A 15,443-nucleotide genomic window follows, 5' to 3' on the forward strand; every position below is an offset into this window, starting at 1 on the left:
AAAAAAAAAAAAAAAAAAAAAAAAAAACCACAAACAATCCAATTAGAAAACGGGCAAAGACATGAAAAGACATTTCACCAGAGAGGAAATACAGATCACAAGTAAACAGAAGAAGATATTCAATAACATTAGCCATCATCCTGATAGGCAATGTAAATTATAACCTCAATGAACTATCCTCACATAATCAGAATGGCTAAAAGAAAAAACAGTGGCAACCCCAAACAATGGCAAGGATGCAGAGAAACTGGCTCACCCATATATTGCTGATGGAAATTCAAAATGGTACAACCACTCTGGAAAATATCTGGCAGTCTCACAAAATAAAACACAATAACCACATGACTACAATTGCACTCTTTGAGCATTTATCCCAGAATAATGAAAACTCATGCTTATATAAAACCTGTACACACATGTTTATGGCAGCTTTACTTGTGATAGTCAAAAATATTCTTCAATATGTGTATGATTAAAGAAACTGTAGTACGTTTGTACTATGAAATATTAGTCAGCAACAAAAAGGTATGAACTATTGATACATGTAGTATCTTAAATGAATCTCCAGAGAATTTGGCTGAGAAGAAAGATAATCCTATTTGATTTCATTTATATAATATTTTGAAATAACAAAATTTTAGAAATAAAGGGCAGAATAATAGTGGCCAGAGGTTAGGACACGCATAGTGGGGCTAGAGAGATGTGAGTAAATGTATTTCCTTCTATGATGCAACTGTTCAGTATCTTGTCTATGATGGTGGTTATGTGAATCTGCACACTGTCCCCAGGTCAGGCTGCCAGGTGTCTCTTAGTTGAGGGCATTAAGCTAAGTAAAATAAGTCAGACGAAGATAAATAGAGTTGGCCTTCCATATTGTGGGAGGTGGAACCTATGGATGTAAACGGCTGATTGGGCTATGCCATTTTATATAAGGGACTTGAGCATCCACAGATTTTGGTATCTGCAGGGATCCTGGAGCCAATCCCCTGCAGACACCAAGGGATGACGGTACAGTACAACCTCACTTATATGTGGGTTAAAAAAAAAGAAAGCTTGTAGACACAGAGAATAGATTGAGGGTTGCCAGAGGCAGGGGGCGGAGGGTGGGCAAAAAGGGTGAAGGGGGTCAAAAAGTACAAACTTCTAGTAATAAAATAAATAAGTCATGGATGTAAGATACAGCACAGTGACTACAGTTAATAACACTGTAGTGCATATTTGAAAGTTGCTAAAAGATTAAAAATGTTCTCATCACAAGAAAAAAATCATAACTATGTATGGTGATGAATGTTAATCAGACTTATTGTGGTGACCATTTCACAATATATACAAATATTGAATCATTATGTTGTACACCCAAAACTAATGTTATATGTCAATTGTATCTCAATTTAAAAAGTTTTTTAGTCTGGAAAATTATAAACAGCTGATTTATTATAGTAGAGTTATATTATCTTTTTTACTGCTAATTTTATTCTAGTTCTCTTATTATTGCTCTTTAAGAGCCTTAATAATATCTCCCCTACAATATAAATAAAAAATTTATTCCTAAAAAAAAATTTTAAAAACAAAGCTCATGGAATGATGTCACATGTGCTTAGAAAGTAATGGAGTGGAGTCAAGAGAAAACTGGTCATGGTTCCAGGTACGAGTAGGGCTGGATAATGGTCATATGTCAGAAAATGAGAGTAAGGCCAAGAGTTGGCTCTATGAAGGACAGACATGGTGACAAGAATCTGAAGGTAGATCCAAACTTAGGATACCATGTTATCAAGGAAAAAAGACAAGTGGGATAGAACTACCTTTAAGGTCCTAGATGTCCATTCAACCAGATGTAGGATAGATAATTAACAGAAGTAAAGAAAGCTAACCTAGTCGTGTCTACTTCAAAATAAAACCAAAAAAACCCACAACAAACAAAAACACAAAGGTACGATGTAAAAGCTGTGAGTCAAGTTTATTCAGTGTCTTACTGACGACTATAGGCCAGGAGATAACCCCTCAGCTCTGAGAAACTGTTCTGAAGAGGTAAGGGGAGAGGTCAGTATATATGTGATTTTGGCGAAGGTGGTACTTGCAACCAAGCACACATTTTGGTAGAAGGTTGCTGCTAGTCATGAGGAGCACATATCTTAGTTAATGGTTTCAGTGTTTTTCTAAGTATGGAAAGATGCAAGAATCCAGGTTCATAAAAAATTTCCCCTGAAAATATCTAAGTATCTGTTAGATAAAACTGTTCTGCCAGTTTTCCCAGAGCACAGAGTGCCTCATTCTGCCCTGAACTCCTTTCAGGGGGTGATAAAGGTCAACAACTACAGTGGCTAAGGACTTAATTCTTGTAGAACCTGGTGGCAAGTGACATTTTTTAACTGGCAGTTGTATCAACAAGTTAATATAGGCTGTCAGATGTCACTGCTATTGGGAAACTGAACTCAGCAGAAGAAAATTCAGTCCCTTGAGGTAATACGGTACTAGCCAAAACATCAAGAGAAAAAGACAAACCTAATAATTGCACAGGGACACAGAAGTCAGGGTGGGATCTGACTTGAAATGCAGCTATTGACCTGGGGATCCTTTTAATTTAAGATAGTAAGTTTCCTAGAAGTATTCAGCTTGAAGAACACTGTCAAGTAGCCAAAACCAAAACAAAACAAAACTCCCAGTTTATGATGTGTCATGCAAAACAAAAATCAGAAACAGACATGCGGAATTTTATCAAATTGAAATACTATTTAGAGATTTCCAATTGCCACGAAAATCTTCGGGACGTGAACCTGGTGAGTGAAGTGATGGAAGATGAGGCTGGAAATACAGATTGAGAAGAGCCTTTTATAAGACTGTTTAACAGTTAAAGGTTAATTCTCTGAGATACCCACATGATTTATTCCTTCACTTCTTTCAAGTCTTTCTTCAAGTGTCCCCTTATCAACAGGCCCTTCCTAGAACTCGCTGTATAGAATACCTCCTTTTTCCTCCTGAATGTATTTTTCTTCAGAGAACTTATCACCATATGGCCAACTGTATAACTGCTTGTTTATTGATTGCCTGTCTCTCCAAAATAAAATATAAGCTCAGGAATTCTGTTTCATTTGCTGCTATACATCTATCACCTAGAAGAGCACTTGGCACACAGTTGGCACTCAGTAAATATTTGCTCTTGAATAAACAAATAAATATCAGCATACCAAAGATAAAGATAACATAAGCAGGAAAAATAACTTAAATGTGCTTATCCTATTTACCTATCCATTTAACCAGGACAACAAGCCAGCTATTTTTTTTTTTTTTTGTTAGCCTGAAACAGTCTACGTCTGTGTAGCTAAAAACAAGAACAACAAAAGACTTGGCTTTAAAGGGGGCCCTTTTGTAGAGTCAGTCCTTCCCGGCTTTGTTTGTAACCTTTCTGAGGCAGCACTGGTAACATCTGGCATTGATAGGAAATCCTCAGAATTTCCAAGAGCGTGAAATCAGTTGATTAAAATGAACACACTGGCAAAACCAATAAAAAGAAGTGATCATGGAAATTTTGTTCTGGGAATGGACTACTAGTGGCTTAGAATCCTACTGATTAATTCTTCCATATGCCTTTGGGTATTAATATCTGTTAAAGAGTCAATCTTCTTTGAATTCTGGCTGGGTTAAAAGCAAAACATCTACATAAATGCTTAAAGTCAGATGTGTTTCTGCTTTTAAATGTATTTGCAATAGTGTTCACGGAACTAGATCTTAAAAATCTGTCACTTGTTAAAAAAAAAAAAAAAAAAAAAAAGGAAAAAAAGAAATTTAATCAAATGTATATATTCATTCCTCTTCTAGGAATTTAGAGTGAAACTAGTTATGAGGCATCCTTGAGAGAATTGAGGAGATAGTCACTCAAATCATTTTTTGTGTTTTTGGTTGAGAAAGACATGACTATACTAGTGGGACTATACTGACATTATTACCAGGCACAGCTCTAGTCTTTAAGACTTGAAATTGGAAACTTTTATTCAGCTTTAAAGGCTTGCCTTCTCTAGACATCCTCTGCTCTGAAGACCTTTTAATTGACTTGGTTGACTCTCATCTCCTTGCTGTACAAACATATATTGTTAGCTGTATTGCAATTATTTCTTTGTTTTTTACCCTAACTGATTGCATGAATATATCTTACAAGTGAGACATTTTAACTAAGTACTGTGGAAGTACAGAAAAGGAATTGATGAGATTGAAAGGTCTCCACAGAAAAATGGGATAAGATTTTAAGAGGGGCAGATGAAGGAATGGGGAGCAGGAAGAGACAGGAAAAAAGGAGGAAGGGACAACTCAAGTGCTGACAGTGATAAACATGCTTACTCAAGTTTTAAGTCTTATACCACATTCCTGCTTCTCTTAATTTCCTTTAGCTCTTTGCTTGAACCTGCTACGACCATCATTCCCGCGCACTTTTACTTTGCTATAAACCATTATCCATTACCTTTTAAATCTTTCTTCTACTCCTACCCAACCCTACAAGCTGATTCAACGCTTTGATGGGCAGATGACTCATGCTCCAGTAAAGAGTAACATAAAGTGTTAAGTGTTTGCAGTAATGACAGAAAGGTAAATCATTTTCAAATGGTATCAATATAGTAATACTAAGTTTGTCTAGAATTTAATAAGTTTTCCTGTTAGGCTAAAAGATCTTTTTATATAAAATAAACATATTCTATCAAGATAAATTATAAATATTTTCTCAAGCTGAGAAAGTTTTGTTTCTATATCTAAATAGAAAATTTATCATTAACAGGCTTGAGAAAAATCCAAAATGAGAAAACTGTTTTCATAGGTATAAATTTGAGATGGAAAAAGGCCCTGAAGAAACACTTCTCATCAAGGCAAACATCTGCTGCATTCAAAATGAATAAAATAAATTTAGAATATTTTTCTTACATTTAAAAATTTCACTGTTCCACACTTTCTTTTAAACTTGAACATATTTATTTCACATACTTTCTCATCCAATTTTTTTGCATATCTCATATTCTCAATGTTATTTTAGGTACAACTCCAATTATGGCCATCAAAACTTTTAATGAGAGAATACTTTAAAGTTTTGAACAATTCCTCTTTGATCAGTTTATAGTAAAAGAACATAGTATCTTGTTTGTGTTTTGGAAAAAAAAGGTCTTTTAGAGAAGAATGCTATAGAAATATAAAGGAAGGGCTTTTTTTTTAATGTTTAATCTTGACAGCATGATAAAATATTAACAAAGTTCTTCTCATACAATGAGACTCCTGGCTTAAGCAAAGAATAATTCTTGTACATATACAAACTGGTTTCAAAATTAGAAATCCTTAAACATAAAGAATGAAAAGTGACTTCTTGATTTGTTATACCTAAGAGTGAAAAAACCCAACCTAAAAGCTTAAGCATTCAAAGAATTGGAATCAGATATACAAACAGGAAAGCACCTTTGAACAGTCCAACTCCCTCGCTGTACAGCCAAGAAGCTAGAATCCTAGAAAGGTCAAGTGAATGCCTATTAAGCTTCTCTGATTCTCTGCTTCTGCTCTTAACACAACACTTTCTTACTTTCCTATTTAAAATAAAAATAGAGGACTTCCCTGGTGGCGCAGTGGTTAAGAATCCATCTGCCAATGCAGGGGACACGGGTTCAAGCCCTGGTCTGGGAAGATCCCACATGCTATGGAGCAACTAAGCCCGTGCGCCACAACTACTGAGCCTGCGCTCTAGAGCCCGCAAGCCACAACTACTGAGCCTGCATGCCACAACTACTGAAGCCCGTGCACCTAGAGGCCATGCTCCACAACAAGAGAAGCCACTGCAATGAGAAGCCCGCGCACTGCAACAAAGAGTAGCCCCTGCTCGCCGCAACTAGAGAAAGACCACGCATAGCAACGAAGACCCAATGCAGCCAAATATAAATAAATAAAATAAATTAATTAAAAAGAAAAAGTAAAAAGGACAGAATAACCCCAAAAATTAAATAAATAAATAAATACACAGATTAACATTTAATTGCCTACATACACACATCTTAACTGCATTTATAAAGAATCTACATTAGCAACTAATAGTTTAAGATTCCTTTTAGGCTATTCATAGAAAAAAACTTTCAAAATATTTCTGATTTACAGATACTTCAGTGGAATAGCCTACAGGATTTGCTAATCCTTCATTTCTTTAGACTGTGGTTTCTTACCTGTTCTTAGTCATATTCTTGTTTGAGAATCTAATCAAAGCCACAAGACCTGTCCCCAGGAGAATGTATACAACAGGAGTTTCAGTGATTTTAAGGTCATCAGGTGAGATCCTTTGCACTATATTGTCAAATTTGCTTCAGCATAAACCAAACTACCGCATATATTTGGACTATCTTAATCTTCCAACAAAGAATACATTTTCCCAGAACCACAATTTGACATTGGGTGCTTTTCCTAAATTGAGGGCCAACAAGAAATGGCACACGTTCTACCATTAGAACACAATCTGCTGTGGTTCATGTGTAAAGATTCACAATGTATTTCTGAGATAAAGCAAAGATTTTCCCTTGACAACATGGAACATTTTCTTTCATTAAATGAAAACTACATAATCTACTATATTTCCCTTTTCTGCCTTGTGTCAAATGCAGCAGTTCCCCTTAGCCTAGATTTTTCTGCCCTTCTCACACTGCTCCTCCCACCGTTCTCTTGCCCATGTTGTACTGGCTTTTATCCTTTCACTAATGTGTTAATGAATTTGTGTTTTAAGATTTTTATTTATTGCTTTTTGCAAACATTTATTACATTCAAAATGAATAATTTTTAGGATAATGGATATGAATAATATTTAGAATAATTTTCCTCACATTTCTCACATTTAAAAACTTTAACTGTTCCACACTGACTTTCTTTTTAAACTTCTTAAATGTAGGTAAAATTTCTATAAAATAAAAATCTTAAATATTTAGTTCCGTCAGTTTGGACAGTTTTAAAATTATAATCTGCTTTAAATCCTTTTTGGAAGCAAGAAGGGTATAAATCAATAAATAGTTGATTCATTCATGACTTGATCTGTGTCTGTCTGGCAGGGGAAACTGGTGGGACTAGAAGTAAGACAAGGTAAGACACCATAACAACTATACAGACAAGAGTAACAGGGTTAGTCTAAAAAGATAGCAGAGAGAATAAAAAAGGGACAAGATAAAACTGGTATTACTATCAAGGCTAGAAATAACCAATATGAAAAAGAATAGAAAGGAAGAATGGCTGAGGAGCCCACTTTACACATTATTTGTTTATAACGGGTGTTCAACAAAGCCTATTTTGTTTTGTTTTGTTTTGTTTGATGCAAAATTGCCCATGTTTTATTTATTTTTTTTAACATCTTTATTGGAGTATAATTGCTTTACAATGGTGTGTTAGTTTCTGCTTTATATCCAAGTGAATCAGCCATACATATACATATATCCCCATATCCCCTCCCTCTTGCATCTCCCTCCCACCCTCCCTATCCCACCCCTCTAGGTGGTCACAAAGCACCAAGCTGATCTCCCTGTGCTACGTGGCTGCTTCCCACTAGCTATTTTACATTTGGTAGTGTATATATGTCCATGCCACTCTCTCACTTTGTCCCAGCTTACCCTTCCCACTCCCTGTGTCCTCAAGTCCATTCTCTACATCTGCATCTTTATTCCTGTCCTGCCCCTAGGTTCTTCAGAACCACTTTTTTTTTTTTAGATTCCACATATATGTGTTAGCATACAGTATATGTTTTTCTTTCTGACTTACTTCACTCTATATGACAGACCAAAACCTATTTTCAATCAGGTATGAAAAAGTCAGATTTCTTGCCTTCCCAAAGCCACAGCTGTAGCAGAAATTTAGATAAGAACTCAGAAGTTACTCAAATCCTTAAACTTATAATAGTTAACAGAATACTCTCTCTCAAACTGATAACAAAAAAAATTAGTTACACAACTAAAACACAACTATACCATTACTATAGTGATGAATAAAACATGTACTTTATAGGCTAGCTGGTTATTGACCTGGCTTCTTGATGTAATAAAAATCTGTAAAGTGATGAGTTATATAATGAGATTCATCAAATTTCAAATCAGCTGTAGTTATTTCACCCCCTAAAAAAACTTATTCAAGAAACCAACTGATTCCCAGACTTAACTTTTAGAAGTAAACAAATCTCACACTAAACTGGTTTGGTCTCTATCAAATACAAAAGCAACTATTAAATATCCTCGAGTCCTTGGATTCATTTAATATCCTCGAGTCCTTGGACTCATTTAACTCCCTTTTGTAAGTAGTTACTCTACGATTCTCAGATCTTAACCTAAGGAATTTTAAAGGTATCTAATTTCACTTTGGCTCCTTAATTAGAAGTCAAATTAAATGTCTTGAAAAATCTAGCATTCAATGATCTTCTTCCTGTTAAAACACACAGCCCTTCTGCTATTGCTCTTCCTCAGTAGAAACAACTCTCAATAAAATTCCAGTTTATCAGTATAATTCATGCCTCAGCAAACATGTGAGTATCCACTAAGGGTCGAGCATTGTGTAAAACTGGAAATACAAACATATACTAATATACTGATAATAACAAAAAGTTTAATTCAATGAACTGTGATCTCTCTATTTTTAAGCACCAGTAACTCAAACATGAAAAAACTACAAATGAACAGTTAAGTGAGTATTAAGTCAAGTGAATGACATCATCAATATGTGGAAGAATATTCCAAAGTAGAATTAGTACATTTTATGGTACAATGCCATATTCAAAATGAAGGTAAAAGTAAACGAAGTCAGGGCATATAACTGCTTAAATTTCATTATTTAATGATGACTAGAGAAGAGATTATCAATCTGAAAGTCAATTACTGAGAAACTATAGCAGAAATTTTTCTCCAGTGAGAACACAAGCTCATTAACTACTCTCTTCATTACTGTTCACTCTAGATTTCCACCTGTCTTCTTACATGAACACACACTACCTCTTTTCCATACCAACGTGATACAAAGAAATTCAGCCCTTTAAGGTTTTAAGTTTCTTGGTTGTAAGTAATACTCATATTTTTTTGTGTCACTTGATTATAGGTAAATTTCCTACTCAAAACAACAAAAATAGATTATAATTCAGGGGGGATTCATCAACAAACAACAAAAGTTGCTAACCATGAGAGTGAAGCCGAAATTAAAAAGGTACAAAATCAGCACAAAACATGTTACTGAAAAATATTAGTTTTAAATTAGCTAAGTAATTTATGAAAGAAAAATAAATTGCTCTTAAATTTCTCAAATTTCCTTAATTGATACCCGAAAGGGCTTCAGCCCAAATAAAACCAAACTAGAAAATAATAACAGTAAACCACAAATGGATATAGCCTTTTCTGAAAAATGGTAATTTAAAATAAAAGAAACATGTATGTGTCCACAGGTTGTGATATCCTCAATCCCTGAGGAAATAACATCTACATTCAACTATCCCTTTCCCACACATACTTTCTTCTGATTTCTTCGGGCTTTAAAAAATGAGTATACTTTAAATATATAGAGAGAAACTACTCACATGAGCTTTTAAATGAAAACAAAATCTGACCCATATTCCAATACATAGTTAATGTCATATTAAGAGGGGTAAAGGGAGGGCTGGAGGGAATTAAAATTCCAAACCTAAAATTTAGCCAAGTAGTATAACTTTTATTTTCCAAAATTTATTTCAGTGAATTTAGGGAAAAAAATTTTTGTTTAAAAAGACACAATTTTGTTCTGTAAGATTAATACCACACCAAACATAAACATTTTAAAATTTATTCTTTGATCTGCCTGCTAATGCAGGAGACATGGATTCGAGCCCTGGTCCGGGAAGATCCCACATGCTGCACAGCAACTAAGCCCATGCACCACAACCACTGAGTCTGTGCTCTAGAGCCCGCGAGCTGCAACTACTGAGCCCATGCGCAACAACTACTGAGCCCGCCTGCTGCAACTACTGAAGCCCGCGTGCCTAGAGCCCATGCTCTGCAACAAGAGAAGCCACCACAATGAGAAGCACGCGCACTGTGATGAAGAGTAGCTCCCTGCTCGCCGCAACTAGAGAAAGCCTGCTCGCAGCAATGAAGACCCAACACGGCCAAAAATAAATAAATAAATAAATTTATTAAAAAATAAAATAAAATTTATTCTTTGGTGGAAGTGATTTAAAAAATTGTAAGTGCTATAAAATATTAATTTAATTTTATAGGAAAGAGGTAAGAATGTGAGAAAATTGTTTATCAAAAAGTAAGGAGATCCAGCATTGGAGCCACTCACAATCATGAGAATTAAATTAAATCTTGAGGAGCAATTATGGAAAACAGAAGCCAAGAGTGGCAAAACTTGGTCTCTCAACTCAAATCCTTTTTATAACTAAAGATTCAATTTCTCTCTTTTACTAAACAGATTTTTAAAATGTCATATTAAGATATCACCAACAATTTCAGTTTATAAATACACATACACATTTTAGTTCCAAAAAAAAGTCATATCCCAAACACAAAAGCAATCACATACTGATTTTTGTCCTCTTTCAATTACTACTACCAAAATGAAAGAAAGAATAAAAAGAAAAAAAAAAGAAAAGAAAGAAAACTCCCTGAGAGGTGGCCAACATTCCAGAGGCATTTCTGCATAAAAAGAGGTAATGGGCAGACTGCTCAGCTAAACAGTCAGTGGCCCTTTGCAAGCCTCCGAGGTGTATTCCCAGCAGACACGTTATCAGATTAAAGGAACTGCAAACAAACTGGGCTGAAACCTTTCTTTGTCCAAGTCCAGCCTCTTCTTCCTGTGATGTCATATTACAAATCTAGCACGCCTTTCTTTTTCTCTTCAGAGAAAGCCCATCTCACAATACAGCTGGCAACTGAGGAAAAGGCCTTGATTCAGCAAGAGCTAACACGCTCAGGAATTTATTTCGGAACCTTTGAAAGACTCCTCTGCTTACCACCATCTGGGATCCACTGCAGGAATACGGAAAACGAAAACTTCATTTAGAAGGAGCAAGAAGTAAATGAGACCGAACTGGGAATGTTTAAGTCTCTGAAACTTTGCGTTGAAAAGCAAAATAAGATTGCTAACTTTAGCTTAAACATTCTGGAGCATAAAGAAACTTCCATTTTGGAATATTCATCTTAGCAACTGAAACAGAAGTTTACCAGACGAGTAGTTTTCTTCCATCTCAGAACACAGCTTTTATTTAAAATTTATAATCCAATGGGTTGGCTTCACTGACTGCGTTTTTTAAACGTAGCCCTGGAATCACGGATTTTCTGGAGATTTGAAAATGAAAATATTTTCTTATTGAAGAACCAAGTGGAAACTTTACAGCAACAAATTTCATGTCTCTTTTGGAGGAAAAAGAAATATTTATAAAATCACGCAAAGATCTAAAGGATTTGCAAATACACTGGAGGTTATAAAGGGGTCACAGTCTGAATACTAAAGGAGACTGCAGCTGACCAAAGGACTTCAACACTGTAAACTGGACGTGCCTTTATAATGGTAAGCAATAACAGCTCCCACTGCGTCTACGATGACTCCTTTAAGTACACTTTGTACGGGTGCATGTTTAGTATGGTGTTTGTGCTTGGGTTAATATCCAACTGTGTTGCCATATACATTTTCATCTGCACTCTCAAAGTGCGAAATGAAACAACAACATATATGATTAACTTGGCAATGTCAGACTTGCTTTTCGTTTTTACTTTACCCTTCAGGATATTTTACTTTGCAACACGGAATTGGCCATTTGGAGATTTACTTTGTAAAATTTCAGTGATGCTGTTTTATACCAACATGTACGGAAGCATTCTGTTCTTAACCTGTATTAGTGCCGACCGATTTCTGGCAATCGTCTACCCATTTAAGTCAAAGACTCTAAGAACCAAACGAAATGCAAAAGTCGTTTGCATTGCTGTATGGTTAACTGTGATGGGAGGAAGTGCACCAGCAGTTTTTTTTCAGTCTACCCACTCTCAGGGTAACAATACCTCAGAAGCCTGCTTTGAAAATTTCCCAGAAGCCACATGGAAAACATATCTCTCAAGGATTGTAATTTTCATCGAAATAGTGGGATTTTTTATTCCTCTAATTTTAAACGTAACTTGTTCTAGTATGGTGCTAAGAACTTTAAATAAACCTCTTACATTAAGTAGAAGCAAAATAAACAAAACTAAGGTTTTAAGAATGATTTTTGTACATTTGGTCATATTCTGTTTCTGTTTCGTGCCTTACAACATCAACCTTATTTTATATTCTCTTATGAGAACACAGACGTTTGTTAATTGCTCAGCAGCAACAGCGGTAAGGACCATGTACCCAATCACTCTCTGCATTGCTGTTTTAAACTGTTGCTTTGACCCTATAGTTTACTACTTCACGTCAGACACGATTCAGAATTCAATAAAAATGAAAAACTGGTCTACCAGGAGAAGCGACTCCAGATTCTCTGAAGTTCAAGGCACAGAGAACTTTATTCAACATAACCTACAGACCCTAAAAAATAAGATATTTGACAACGAATCTACAATATAAGCTGCCTTAAATAAAACCACTGGGACAGAACCTCCAAGTTCCTTCAACTGTGAAAAGTGTTTTCTTGGACAACTATTTCTCCACCTCTGAAACAAAATAAACATGTGGACATTTTAAAATTTTTAGTTTTAAAAAAATGTATTTGATGTGTTAAGCATTAAAATGTATTCTACTCTTGTATATACTCCATTTTATTTTTCTGAGCCATTTTGATTTATACCTTCCTCTTCATTAAAAAAGAAAAAAAATCCCTAAAGTTGTTCAAACTCTAAAAGTAACTATGATGTAAGTCATGTGGTGACCATCTGTATGGTCTTTGAATGTCTTAGTAATTTGATACTGGATAATTAACAAATATTAAAAGTTTCATTTAAGTGTTTAATACGTTTATTCAGCATATATCTAATTTTGATTTCAATCTGAACTGCAACTACTAATCATGTTTCTTAAACTATAACAACATAAATGAGAAAGAGTAATTTGAAATATTCAATAAGCATTTTTACAGTATTTTTCAAAAAACAGTAAAGAATGTAGTGTTCTGTAGAATGACATACTGACACTATTTGAGGCTCTCAAGCAGTCACACTCAGAGATAATATTTAGGATTTTGTCTTTGTATGCAATTCATAAAAAGCAGATGCTATCCACACAGTATAGTGTTTTAAAATTACTCTTTTGATCCATTTTCTGCATTTAACAGCAGCCAATTTAAAAATGATATATGCCCCAAAAACTGAGAAGGAGGAAACTAACAAAATGTTATTTTGCTAAGTAAATTAAAAAAAAATACTATTACAGGTACACTTTAAAGGTATATTTATGTCACAATAAATAACTTGTATTTTAAGTATTTTAGATCAGAGAAGCAACCTAGATAGTAAACTATAATACTTGGCACTTAGAAAGTGATCAATATATATCTTTTGAGCACTGAAGCCACTGAATAGCTGAATATATTATTTAAAGTAGGCAAAATGTTACTGTATGTCAAAATAATTTATGAAGTAAGGACATAGTGCCTTCCATAAAAAGCAGCAAAGCTGAAGGGCCAAACAACTAAGTACAATTACATTTTCATTTCACTAAACATAAAAAAAGTATTGCTTTGAGCTATAATTTAGATATAAAGCACCAATTACACTGAAACTTTTTCATTTTCCAACACATCTTTTTTTTCAAATTCAAGCAGTTTTCCAAAGTTAGCTAAAAAAATATTCTTTTTACTTGAGAAGAAAGACATATAATTAAATTTAGCATTCAACGTATTTGATTTTTACATTTTCAATCTTTCAAGTCCTGAATACAACTTTGGACAAACACTCTCTGTTTTAAAGATTTAAATTTGATTTTTGCTGTTCTCTGGATTTGAGCTGCAATGACTTCAAATAAATTACAGTAAGTAAGCTAAATAGCAAACCTGTTTTCAAAAAAATAACAGTGGGGGATTTTCTTTAGAGAGCTATAACTTCCTTTAGATAAACCTAAAGCAAAATAAATCCTTAAAAAAAAAAAAACTAGTGAAGAAATTAAGCATAGTTCTTTATATCCCAAGAGAAGTATATATGTTGTAAACATGTTTTCTTCAATTGATGCTGAAGTGCCTTTATTTGATATTCTTCAGAAAAAACAAATACATTAAGGACTCTAAACATATATTTTTGAGTTGGAAAGCAACTAACAACTTAATGATGTGGAAGAAAGGGGCAGTGAGTTTGTAACAGATTTCTCAGAACTTTTCTCGGCTTAAATATCTGTAAGCAAGATCTCAAAGCATGGATGCTATTATAAAATACAAGCAAAATAGTCATCAGATAGTTGTTATAACTGTGCTCACTGGAGAAATTTTTGTTGCCCGCTTGTCAACAGGAAGATGAGTCAAAGTTTTATAAGATTCTTCACAAAGAAATACATAACAGATAAATATTAGTTTTCTCATCCAGAACTTCAAATCCTGGGTAAATCTTAACTACAGGGACAGAAAGGGTACTAAAGTTATTTTCCTCTGATAGCACTGCACTTTAAAGTAAATTATACATTTAGAAGGGTTTCTCTTTCCCCTTTACCCAGAAAACCTGTATTTATGGAACTCTGAGAATTCACTTTTTGTTTCCTTAGAGTGACAATACAACCCCCTCCCTCCCGCAGACACTGTGCCCACGTTTTTAACATCTTTATAAAAGAGTAGATGATTTATCTAATCTTCCTTTCCATATTAACTTCCCTCAAAGGAAAAGAAGACGAAAAAAGTTTCGAGGTGTGGAAAACAGCTTTCCAGCATCCTAATGATTGGTTCTGAACTTAGAAATGATCTTTTCTAAGAAAATATCAACCAAGTAGCTAGTTTACCAAAACATTGTATGAAAATATAGGTATTATATCCATACATTAAAAGGAACTTAAGACACTACTTTATCAAGGAGTTTTGTCTTCATATTCTACATTTGAAATACCAAAAGTAAATTTGAGGTATAAATCTTAATTATAGAATTGATATTTAAAGAATCAGTCACTCACTTGAGGAACATAGAATAGAAAATTGAACATCAGCAAATTTCATATACCCAATTGAGAAACATTTAATTTATGACTGGTATGCAGCTAGCAAGAATCTGAAGCAACTGCAATTTTGGACCTCTGATGAACCAGGTACCTGGTCTTTTGTCAATGTATTGTTACTATCGCCTTGCAGAATCTTAACTATCTCCCAACACCCAAACTTTTTAACGCCTGCATGCCAAATCCAACCGCAGATGTCACAAATGAGGGAAGATGTGACCTGGGTGCTCTTAGTTGTGAATGAGCTTTTATATATAAGCTTTTATAAATAGTGCTTCCTAGTGGATGAATCTTAACGTAATCCTAAGGGAAATTTTATTTTATTTATTTATTTATTT

General features: G+C 34.4%; 2 protein-coding genes across 8 annotated transcripts in view; one reads left to right on the forward strand and one right to left on the reverse strand.

Moving 5' to 3' along the window:
• The window catches only part of RB1 (RB transcriptional corepressor 1), a 133,852-nt gene that overhangs the window by 32,229 nt on the left and 86,180 nt on the right, over positions 1–15,443 (reverse strand). The gene's annotated exons all lie outside the window — the stretch shown is intronic.
• Positions 10,985–12,831, forward strand: LPAR6 (lysophosphatidic acid receptor 6). The gene has a single exon (XM_007113034.2). The coding sequence runs from the start codon at positions 11,512–11,514 to the stop codon at positions 12,544–12,546; it is 1,035 nt and encodes a 344-aa protein (XP_007113096.1). The 5' UTR covers positions 10,985–11,511; the 3' UTR covers positions 12,547–12,831.

Source organism: Physeter macrocephalus, chromosome 13 (genome assembly GCF_002837175.3).
Source record: "Physeter macrocephalus isolate SW-GA chromosome 13, ASM283717v5, whole genome shotgun sequence".
In the NCBI taxonomy this organism is placed as follows: Eukaryota; Metazoa; Chordata; class Mammalia; order Artiodactyla; family Physeteridae; genus Physeter; species Physeter macrocephalus.

What these genes read in the sequence shown, in the direction of transcription:
- LPAR6 (XM_007113034.2), top strand. Translation starts at nt 11,512, where the DNA reads ATGGTAAGCAATAACAGCTCCCACTGCGTCTACGATGACTCCTTTAAG.